Source organism: Dermacentor andersoni, chromosome 6 (genome assembly GCF_023375885.2).
Source record: "Dermacentor andersoni chromosome 6, qqDerAnde1_hic_scaffold, whole genome shotgun sequence".
Taxonomy (NCBI): Eukaryota; Metazoa; Arthropoda; class Arachnida; order Ixodida; family Ixodidae; genus Dermacentor; species Dermacentor andersoni.
In genome coordinates this window covers 148565283-148577541 of record NC_092819.1, presented here as the reverse complement: position 1 = coordinate 148577541, position 12259 = coordinate 148565283, and the positions used below count along the sequence as shown (strand labels likewise).

General features: G+C 47.1%; 1 protein-coding gene across 3 annotated transcripts in view; it reads right to left on the bottom strand.

Moving 5' to 3' along the window:
* The window catches only part of LOC126523656 (glutamate receptor ionotropic, kainate 2-like), a 188529-nt gene that overhangs the window by 23718 nt on the left and 152552 nt on the right, over nucleotides 1-12259 (bottom strand). For all 3 annotated transcript variants that reach the window (XM_050172254.2, XM_050172255.2, XM_055066949.1), the window contains one exon: nucleotides 1956-2069. In XM_050172254.2, the coding sequence (XP_050028211.1) occupies nucleotides 1956-2069 (114 nt within the window). The remainder of the gene's footprint in view (nucleotides 1-1955; nucleotides 2070-12259) is intronic.

The window sequence follows — 12259 nt, the reverse complement described above, 5'->3', positions numbered from 1 at the left end:
ATTAAGTATCGAGAGGTGTCCTTAGTACGCGAAACAAGCACTGAAGTGCATAATTTGTGATCACTTGTCTGATGATTATACGTGGCATGTATTACTAGTTAGTCTTCGAATATATTGTTACTCCCATATTTTTTACTACTGTAACTTGTACTACTGTAACTGTAATGTTGTTAGCACTTCAAGTATGTTTGTACAACAGTGTTGCAATGCAAAAATATTTTATAAGGTTGACGCCAATACTAGAAAGCAAATAACGCCATATTCCTGGGCACCTCGCACAGGTCTGCAGGATACATCGCTCAAAAAGGAGGCTCGGCGTAGGTTTCGGTCCCAATACGATAGCTTATACCTCTTGAGACTCCTCTCCAGACGGATATCTCTGAGTTCAAAAGGTCATTAGCATAGCATCGTTCATTCGTGGCAGCGCCACGAGGTTAGTTATTTATTAGGCGCTGGACGGCCAAAATCACTGTTGCATACTAGAGCCCTAAATTCCCGCATAGTGACAGCCCATGATCATCGAAGCATGCAGCCGCATTGCAACGCCGTAGAAAGGATGGCGCAATCGGTCAGCGTCGCCAGGGCGCCATTCATTTTCAATATCCCCCATAAGCAGTAACTGTATTTGAGCAGTAGACTATAATGAGAATTGCAAAGTATGTGCATATCTTTGTTCAAAACATTTTATTCAGACGCTACGATCTATGACGCACAGCAACATGCTGATGATGTCGATAGTCCGACGAACTCTTGTACATTTTACAACCAACCACTTATATACAATTGCTAATCTGTCATTTTTTATTATTTATTTTCTGTGCGTGTGTATGGTATTGAGTAGAAACTGCTGCGCCTGCCGTGTCTCGCCCACTAGCGTTTTTTACACTGCGGTGGAGAGGAATGGCTTTGTGCATTTTACTGAAATAAAATAAGAATGTAGGATAAACGAGAAGAAACGGGAAAGTCGCCAGTGTAGCCGCGAAATGATCAAGAACTTGAGGTTGCCCACGCTTTATGAACACGATATAGCATGTGGAATGCGTTCAGAACGTTGACAGTAATAATTTTTTGCGTTACTCGACACGTGAGTGACTTTTTTCAGCACAAATGAAGCTCTGTCGTAAAGGTATAGAACAGCACAATACGGCGCCTAATAGCCATGTGAAGCGCATCATAGTTTAGGGTGACAGTATTGAGTAACAGCAAACCAACTTGAACAGGCAAAGTGTTCATTGTTTCAAAATTTCAGATTAGAGCTCGCAAAATTGAAGGGTAGTCTCTTTTCTTGAACGTTGCGTTGAATCCAGAGCTCTGCTACGTTAGTCTGGCGCCAAAGATTTCAAAATATTTTCTGCTGCACGTAGGAAAATTTCCGCTTTTCTTCTTTCTTTAGCTGAATTGACATTTTGTTTCTTGTGAACGTGTGCGTATTGCATCACATGCCGTTCCCTTTTTAACTGATTGCCGCCCCAGCTGGCCCGAAATTTACTACTCTAATGCGTATTGAGCGATCGTTCTATAAGTGGCAGCACCAATTATAGGTGTATTATATGGTTACACATTTCTCTGGTCTGCTTTTTAAGCTAGTGTATTTGTGTACCATAGCTTCTCCCCGTCAATTATTTCTCTTCCTTTTTCTACACACTATTATATACACATGTATACGGTTGTTTTACTTCAACATCCCCCAATGTTCCAAAATGAACCTGTGATGTATCTGTAAAAAATGTCGATACTCTAACCACTTTGACTGCGTCGGGCGCTATCACTAGACCTGCATGTGCGTCCCGATCTGTAAGACTGCTTTACGATCTGCAATGCTCTGTAAAAATGGTGGATTTTTGCCGTGTCAATGATGGGGCGCACACTGGTAGTTCACGTAGCCCTAAAGTTTACTAAACCGCAGAAATATGTGCTTGTGAAACTGGCGGTGCGGAAAATATAAGCGCACGCACCAGAATTGTGGTTATCCTTAAAGTCTTGTTTCTCAGCGTGCTCAGCACTTCTTCCTGGAACGTCTTCTCCATACGGGTCATGTGCAACCCCGACGATGCGCTCCATGTTCCGACCTGATGGAACATAAGGAAACAGGAAGTACGAATCACATCTCTATGAACTGATTTATTGTCATGTAGTGGCTATTCCTGAACGATGTTTTCGTCAGAAGCAGCATCGAGTTAGCCTCTAAACAGGCGTCGATAGTCTGCCGCGAACATGACGACGGCTTGACCCCGTGAGCGATAACATAAATGTGTATACGTTTGTGTAATACAAATGTGTGCATATACAAATGCTCCCTCCCACGAGCATACGCTATTGCAGTAAGAAAATAACGACGCGTTATGATATATTTAAGATAATTTTATTAGGTTGCACGACTAATACAGATAGTGTTAGCTACTGATAGGACAACGGCTTCAGGTGCAACGTCATGGTACCTAGGTGGAGTTTACTCGCGGCGTATTGCAAAGAATCTCAAAAATGTAGATAAATTGGTCAACAAGTTATTAACAGTTGAAGGGGGTAAAATCAGCATAGAAGACGTAAACGGCGCTGAGCCGTACAGGGCTGACTCCTGCAATATAAACAGTTCAGAAAATATCAGCACACCTCAGCGATTACTCTGGATCTGAACTCGGAGGGCAGCGGCCTTTCAAATCGGACCGTCATCATCTGAAGAACGACAAGCACTTTACGACTTCTGGAGCACCTCATTAGCCTGCTGAAGTATTGACTGTTTTAGCCACCCGCGTTTGCAGATTGCTAAACGCCGACCTTGTGCGACAGCACAATATTAGCATGATGGTGTAATTTTCAGTGTGCTCAAACAGTGATGTTTCTGAATAGCACTGAATATAGATATCAGAGAAAAATAACCTCCGAATATTGGATATTTTCTCACTTCTAAAACTCAGAAAATATGAAGTTTTCTCAGAGTTTGCACCATAAAAGAAAATATGCCTTATATACGTCATCTGACGAATCCCTGCACTGTAGTTCACAACTATGAAATCAAATCGAACTTAATTCCAACATTCGGAATGCTGAGGGCTGTGGTGAGAAGCCGCTACGCGGGCTTGAATAGGACTGCGAATTGACTAGCGCAAGAGCGGACACGCGACACAAAAAGGCGACAAGGACAAGCGCATGTCCTTGTCGCCTTTTTGTGTCGCGTGTCCGCTCTTGCGCTAGTCAGTTCAGCATGAAATACCAACTAGTCCGCTCTCACACCCTGCTTGAATAGGACCCCGACCCAGTACAGATGGCAGGGATAGGCAAATGCAACAATGCAAAGGTAGATTTCACGCAAACAAAATAAGAAATTGCGCATACTAATCCGAACAATATGCTCAGGCATATTGCGAGTACAGATCCAATAAAAACACGACTAGAATGCAGGCTCTGTAAGATTAAAGCCAGGCGATGAATACACTATATTGTTACGTGTAGCGGATGCCCAATGCTATTTACAATTTATCTACAGGGGAGCTAAGGAAGGCCAAAATGGCGACGCTATATCAAGCGGGCACACGTCGTCTTCCTCCTCAGTGCAGCCACACTGTGGCGGCTGTTGCGTATCATCACCCCCGGCAGTAGAAGCACCGCCCCGATGCTTAATATACACATCTGCACAACTTGCAGCTCTCCATGCCGCTATGAGGTACGTCACCGAAGAGCCAACAGAGAAATGGGTCGTATTTTGTGACTCTAAGGCAGCCCTTCACAGCATCAAGTCTGCATTACGTCACAGAATATACGAGCAGATGATATCTAACATCAGGGAAGTGCACCACCATGCTCTGAGAAGAGGGCACACCATTACATTTCAATGGATTCCTGCTCACTGTGGCATTGTCGGCAACAACCTAGCCGACAAGGCTGCCCGGTCTGCCCATGAAGATACCCAGACGCGTTCAATACCTTTGGCGAGGTCGGACGCTGCCAGGGAACTTCGCCTACATGCACGCAAAATGTCGCAAGATCTCAGGAGTTCAGGTGCCTTCAACTGCCGATTATATAAACTGGACCCCACGCTACGGCTACAAGTGCCATCTAGCCTTTCCCGCGGTGAAGCAACCTTGCTGTACCACTTGTGGCTGGGAGTAGCGTTCACAAACTCATATTCCTTTCGTTTGGGCATGGCCGAGAGCCCGATGTGCGATTCCTGTGGTTGCGAGGAGACCATCGAGCACCTATTGTGTACCTGCCCCCGCTACGATGTACAGCGCCTCCCTCTGCGGGAAACTTTGCACCGACTAGACTTACGACCTTTCACCGAGTCAAAGATACTCGGACCGTGGCCCCACCCGTCGCTGGCACGAAAAGCGAATCGTGCATTACTGCAATACTTGAGGAACACCGGTTTAAGAGACCGTTTATAGTGTCCCTGTGCATAGTGTCCCGCCCACACGTACTCAGTGCTCACTCTCTCCCTTTCTCCTTTTTCTATTCCCCTTTCCCCCACCCCCAGTGTAGGGTAGCAAACCGGATACTCTTCTGGTTGACCTCCCTGCCTTTCCAGTCCTTGCTTTCTCTCTCTCTGTCTGCACGAAGGTGTCTTTATCTTAATCTTAATCTACACAAAGGTGTGTGATATGGCTTTAGTCTCGCCACGTGAACGATGTCATTTGCAGCTGACGATGACGCTGAGAGGTCAGCGGGGATGATTTCATACGTGACATCGGTGAGTTGTCGCACCACACGGTATGGGCCAGTGAAGCGCGAGAGCAGCTTTTCGGAAAGGCCCACACGCCGAATGGGTGACCAGAGAAGCACAAGAGAACCCGGAGAAAAGTGCACGTCGCGATGGTGGCAATTATAGAGGCGGCTCTGATGCTCCAGTGAGGCCTCGAGACGGGTGCGGGCGAGCTGGCGTGCGTGGTCAGCGTGTGCGATCGCGTCGCGAGCGTATTAAGTGGTTGAACGTGTGGCCGAGGGCAGCAAAGTGTCCAAGGGCAACACGGGTTCTCGGCCTTATAGGAGATAGAATGGCAAATAGCCGGCGGTGTCGTGACGCGATGAATTATACGCGAACGTGACATATGGTAAATGAAGCTCCCATTCGTGGTGGTCGGTCGCGACGTACTTCGAAAGCGTGTCGGTGATGGTCCGGCTGAGGCGCTCCGCGAGGTCGTTGGTCTGTGGGTGGTAGGACGTGCTGAACTTGTGCTTAGTCGAGCAGGAGCGGAGGAAGTCCTCGACGACTGCCGAGAGAAAGCTGCGGCCACGGTCAGTGAGTAATTGGCGCGGAGCACCGTGCACGTCAGTAATGCAACTGGTCGGAAGGGCTCTGGTGATTGCGTACCGCGTAGCATTATCAGTAGCGACGGTGACCCATTTATTTCCGGAGCCCGAGAAAGGAAATGGCCCAAGAAGGTATAGACCAACACGGCGAAAGGGTTCGGGTGGGATGTCGATCGGCTGGAGACATCCATCTGGAAGCGTGGAGGGATTCTTCCGGCGCTGACAGGGCTCACAAGCGGCAAAGTAGCGCCGCACGGAGCGGGCGAGACCCGGCCAAAAGAGTCGACGGCGTACACGGTCGTATGGGGGCGAGACGCCCGAGTGTTCAGCGAAGGTAGCGTCGTGAAGTTGGTGGAGAGCATTCGAACGCAGGGGTGATGGAATGACGAGTAGAAGGCCAAAGCCGTATGGATTGAAATTGCGGTGGTATAATGTCCCCTCCTTGATGAGAAACATCCGGAGAGAGGCGTCGCCAGGCGTTGACTCCAGACGGCCGATGAAGGATCGCGGCGTTGCTCGTTGCCGATTTGAAGCAACGGGGACACAGAGGAAACTCAAGCGATGGCGTCCGCATCAGCCGGTTCGTCGACGGGGCAGCGGGACAAACAATCGGCATACTCGTGCAAGCGTCCCGTCTTATAAATCACGGAGAAGGTATATTCTTGCAGGCGTAACGCCCAGCGAGCGAGTCATCCCGTGGGGTCCTTGAGCGAGGATAGCCAGCAGAGAGCGTGGTGATCAGTGATGACACAGAATGGGCGTCCATACAAGTATGAACGAAACTTCGCAACAGACCACACAAGAGCGAGGCACTCGCGCTCCGTGATTGAATAATTGCGCTCGGCAGGTGATATAAGTCGGCTGGCATAAGCTATCACGCGATCATGTCCACGCTGGCGTTGTACTAACACTGTTCCTATGCCGTGACAACTGGCATCAGTTCTAACTTCCGTTGAGGCAGACGGGTCAAAGTGGGCCAGAATTGGAGGCGTAGTAAGGAGAGTAGTGAGCTGCGAAAAAGATGCGGCAAGGTCAGGACTGCAAGAAAAATGGGCGTCTTTCTTCAAGAGGTCGGTAAGGAGGCGCGTGATGGTCGCAAAATCCTTCGCCAAGGGTCGGAAATAATAGTACAGCCCTACGAAATCACGAACGTTCTTGGTAGACTTCGGCACAGGAAAGTTCGGAACGGCGCGAATTTTTTCCGGATCAGGTCGCACGGCTCGGGCATCCACGAGGTGTCCAAGGACGGTGATTTGGCGGCGAGCGAAGTGACATTTAGACGAACTAAATTGGAGACTGGCGCGGCGTAACACGCCTAAAATCACTGAAAGACGGTCTAGATGCGTGTTGAATGTGGGCGAATAAACTATGACGTCGTCCAGATAGCACAAACAGGCGGACCACTTCAACCCCTGAAGCAAAGAGTCCATCATTCGTTCGAAGGTGGCGGGCGCGTTACGGAGACCGAAAGGCATCACCTTGAACTGATAAAGGCCGTCAGGGGTAACAAATGCAGTCTTCTCACGGTCCATGTCATCGACGGATATCTGCTAGTAGCCGGACCGTTATCGATCTAAGAAAAGTAGATGGCACCGTACAGGCAGTCTAGAGTGTCATCAATACGTGACAAAGGGTACACGTCCTTTGTTGTGTTTTTGTTCAGGTGGCGATAATCTACACAAGAGCGCCACGTTCCATCCTTCCTCTTGACAAGCACGACGGGAGAAGCCCAGGCAGTACTGCAAAGCTCGATAATATCCTTTTCAGGCATCTTTTTTACTTCCTGTTGGATAACAGCTCGTTCCGACGCAGAAACACGATATGGACGTCGGTGAATAGGGTTCGCGTCGCCGGTATTGATGCGATGGGTCACAACGGACGTTTGACCTAAGGGTCGATTGTCATAGTCAAAAATGTCACGATAGCCATCAAGAACGCGGCAAAGGGCTTCAGCTTGAGCAGATGTAAGGTCAGAGGAAACCATCTTCTCAATGTCGACGTCAGTACCGCGCGATGACGTCATGGTATGGGTTAAACTGTAACGATCTTCCGCTGTCGGTTGCCAGTAATTGTCAGCACAATGTGCGGCACGGTAACACCATGTGTAAGTGTAACGGGCGGAATTGGTGCCACCACGTAATTGCCGTCAGGTACAGCTGGTGAGGACAACAAGTCGACGTGTGTCGCAGAGTGAGGCGGTAGGAGAATTGAATTGCCTGTGGTTTATCTCTGGTTAACCCTAGTTGAATTGCGAAAGAAAAAGCTGCATGGCTACGCTTGTGGTCTCGAGTCTACTTGCACGTTCTTCCTCAGTTTCCTCGGCAAGTCGTCTACGCAGCGTCTCATTCCGACGCTCTCGAGAACTCAAAGCGGTCTCTTCCGCAGTTGAAGAGTCACTCCTGGACGTGGCACGACTTCTTCTAGCAGCATCTTCGTTACGACGCTTCTCGAGTCGTGCGGCGCGTTCTTCTGGCGTCTCTTGAGCGCGTTGTCTCTTCCTAGCTTCGTTATGTCGTTGTTGCTTCTCTCGCGCTGTCCATAACGACAGAATACACCGAAGCGATATATATATATATATATATATATATATATATATATATATATAGCTCCGTCGAGGTAGAAAAGAACGTTGACAAGCATAATAGTCGGATCCCACCTGTGACTGGTGCTGACACGTTCGTATAAGCGGAGGCAGTCGCCAGCATCAGGACTGCCGACTCCGGTGAAAACATCAGGATCCCGAGGAGGGGAAACGGCGATGTAGGTTGAGGTTGCAGGCGGAGACGCTTGCGTAGATGAAGTGCCGCCAGCAGGAGCCGAACTTGCACTGTCACCGTTGCGACCGCTGCGGAGCTCCATGAAGGGTACGGGGAACGTCCGCCTCCACCAAATTAATGTTAAGTGTAGCTGATGTCCAGTGCTATTTACAATCTATTTACAGGGGAGCTAACGGAGGCCGAAAAGGCGACGATATATCAAGCGGGCACACGTCGTCTTCTTGCTCCTCAGTGCAGCCACACTGTGGTGGCGGTTCGGTATCAATATCGCAATAAATAAAACATCAGCACCGAGGCTAGAATATATAAAACATACAAATGAGGCGGGTCGAATCGCCCGCTATACACAATATAGTACAAGCATAGAGAAAGGAATATAACAAGAGCGGACACTCGGCGAAAAGTGGTAACAGGAAATACGTCACGCTATAATATTAACGCCGACTGCTTGGTGCCGTGACCATCGAAAAAAAAAAAAGAATGTGAAATGAGATTAACAGAAATTGTTTAATTTTTGTATTGTTTCCCGGGAAGAGTAAAAATATCTGCGTATAAAATAAACTTTGCGGCTTACTTCCGTTGCCTAGCGACAGGCGAATGACGAGCCAGATGCTTGCGTCATTCGTCGGGCCCATTGCCGAAGCCAGAGAGACCGGCCGCGCATCTGAGCGTTGGCCTGTTGGTTCACCCGTCTGCCTGTTTTTCTATTTGTGGATTTAGCCTGGTTTGCTGGGATCCAAGCGAATTCTTGCGTTCCTTCTGAGCTTCTACATGGCACCGCTGCACTATTGGACTATGGCAAGGTGAGAAATTTTGTTCGACAGTCTGCGACGCATTTCAAGCAATTAGGCTTGAATGCACCTATGCTAGACTTGTGACGCAGTTAACGAAAAGCAGCGCGGCCGTCGTGGCGCAGTTAATTTGTATTAATTAATCGTATTGGGAGATGTTTGCGACGCTTTCTATGAGCCCCAATACTATAACTTATTCCCGGTTGTTTTTGGGCACGCTAGTCGCACAGGGTGCTGTGACGCAGTTTCGCGTGTACTGAATCTTACCGCGACAAGTTTTGGCGCTTAATCTGGCCCCAACATTATTGTAACTAATTTCGTTAGTTTTTGGGGTACTTTTCAAGCGCAGTGAGCGCGCCTGGCACTGTGACGCGGTTAGCGAAAATCAGCTCCGCCGTGGTGCGCAGTTTCGCGCTTTATTGCACTGACAAGACAAGTTCCTGGCGCTTCCTCTGACGCCCAACATTGTTGAAAATTATTTTCGGTACTTTTTTTTTTCAATTATGAGGCACGCTCGCCGCGCCTGTCGTGACGCAGCGAAAAGTAGCTCGGCCATGGTGACAAAGTTATTTTGGCGCGTACTGAATCTTACTGCGACATGCTTGTGACAATTATGGCCCCGCAAAAATTTAAGCCTTCTTTCGGTACTGACGCTTGCCGAAAACGCGACGAAATATTAACGCTCAAGAGTTATAACACGGGAGTGTGTTGCTTGCGCCGGCAGAACGCGCAAAAGATAACGCCAAGGAGCTCAAACGCCAGGAACTGGTGACTCGAAAATTCCGTCTTCTGAACGGCACCCGCACATTTCTTTTGAGTGCGAGTAGAAGGAATTCTGGGAACGTCCAGCATAGTTGGATGATAGCCTGTGTTGTGGCCGCCTCTGTGTATTCGTAGCGTATACTATATCGCGTCGGTTCTAGCCAAGTTCTGGAAATGCGCAGTAGACCGTGTATTCGTGCCATTAAAGTGCAGGAAATAAGGCCCGGAAGAGGGGAATGCTTGGAAATAGAACGTTCTCGTGGTATGTACGGTATTGTTTGAAATAGGTCGGGTATATTCTACGCCGTGTGTGTAAATACAAACTGCTTTTGTTTGTAATGCCGCGCATTCACCACTCTCGCACGCTTCGCCTCTACACGCATTATTCTTACATGTTTATGCCAAAATAATACTTCCTTGTAATTAATTTTTTTTTCAGCTGACGTCGTCTGGTGGAGCTTCCTGCGGAAAGTACTGCTGCTTACCTGGTGCCACAAAGTTGGATGAACGCACAAAAAGTCCACAACGAGCATTTATAAAGAATAGAATAAACACCTCCTCATTTCACATGGCGTCTTTATGAAGCTGCACGTGGCACATATTGGACGGCGACTTGTGAAGATCGTTATCAATTTTGCTTAATAATAATACGACTTCGCGCGAAGAGCGCGCGTGGTTGAGCTGTAGAAGCAAAAAAAAAAAAAAAAAGCAGGGGCCGGCGTGACACGTACCAGCTAGTATTCAAAACGCGCTCGCACAAAACAGAAACCGGAAGTGTGGTGGAGGTATTAACGCCGACGGCTTGGTGAGCTGCAGCCAATTGGGCCGTTGGGCTCTATGGGAGTGTGCGCTCTTGTTGTATTCCTTCCTCTGTGGTACAACCTACAATAATTCAACAATAGCATAAGAATAGCGGCACAGCGGCATAAACGAAATAGTACAAGGAGTTTGAGTTCAACAACGGGCAAAAGAAAGCGTTGAAATGCCTTAATCGATGTTTTCAGATTGTAAGTAGATCCAAGTGAAGCGGCGAAAGAAATCGCAGGATTTGTTTCCAGTGCTTGTTCCCGAATGCCTCACACTTGAACGAGACGAGTGTTATAAGTAAACTTTCTTAGCCTTAAGTTACGGTTATAAATTCATCACTTCTAAGGCCTGCGTGTACCGCTTCATGAGAATTTCGTGGTAACACTATGGTAGAGTAACTAGAATGATTTCATGAAAAAAGTGAGGCGGTGTGACCACCATAAGGAACATTTTCAATTGGGACCAATAGTATTTTTCGGTATTATATGTAATTTACGGATATTTGTTCAGTAAGGTGAAAGATTAGGCCAGTCATCAAAATTTGACGAACATCGCCAAAGGTGTTGCGGCCAAAACAAGATGACAGTATAAAGTCTATACGAGGTAAAAACAAATATCTATAGAGGAGAAGTTTGACTGTTTCTGTTGATGTAAAACGTAGCCTCGACGAATGCCCGAAATCTTGCAGGTATTGGAAAGCAGTGATTCAACATGTAATGTCTCCGACATTATTTGAAAGTTCATTGATTCAGTTCGAAAGTGAGCATTTTCGTTGTTCGAAAGTTACACCTAGGCATTTAAAACCAGGTACTATGTGGATTTCTGAATTGCTACGCTTGAATTGTACGTGGGAGACGCTGTTTCGAGTTCAAGGCCTAAACAAAACAGCTTTCGGTTTGGTAGCGCTTATTTTTCGAAGAATTTACATTTGTTCAGGACGATAACTTCGTAAGCATGTGAGTGGCGTTGCTAATTAAGTTTTTGTCATCTTGTGCAGTTAGAAGTATCGTTGTATCATCAGCATATATTATATACTTTGCCGAAGTGTCTTTATTTACAGCGTCATTGATGTATATGCAAAATAACAGGCATCCCAAAGCGCTACCCTTGGGCACTCTCGCTGAAAGTGCTTGTGAATTGGAGGCGTGATCATTGGTGACAACCATCTGCTGACGGTACATTAATGTTTCGAGCAGTTTTAGAAAAATGTACCTCGAAAGCGGTATTAAATGCATTTCTTTAGCATAGTCGCATGAATTATCGTGTCAACGCTTTCGAGGAATCTACGAAGATGCTTAATGTGTGTAGTTTACGTTCAAAAGAATCCAGTATAAATTTCTTCTGCTCTAAGAAAGCGACCTTTCACGAACGCGAATTGCGAAGTGATGACATGGTTCTTATCAAAGCAAGAATCCAAGCTCTTGTGAATCAGTTTTTCTAAGCATTTTGATATTACGGGTAATATAGATACGGGCCTGTAAACTTTAAACGTGTTTTATCTCAGCATATTTGCAACGCTAGTACTTTCCCAACTTGAACTTCTTGCGGGAAGGTTCCAGCAGAAAAAGTAAGGTCAAAGGTATATTCGAGCGCATAAGAAATAATATCTAACACATGTTTAATAGGCCTGATCTATAGGTCATCCGCGTCACAGCATGTGCTATTTTGGGCCGACTGTCCTGGTTCCAGTTGTGTCGCTCAATGCTCTGACCTTGTTCTTTCCTTCCTGCATGGTCAATAATAAGCTAGGTATTGGTAAACAAACGCTTTGATACCACTTTGAGACCAGCAAAGTTCTGAAATCTCACTACATTTCAACGCGTTCAGAAAAAGAGATTGAAAATTGACTTGGTAAGCGAGAAAGAAGTCCTCCAATAA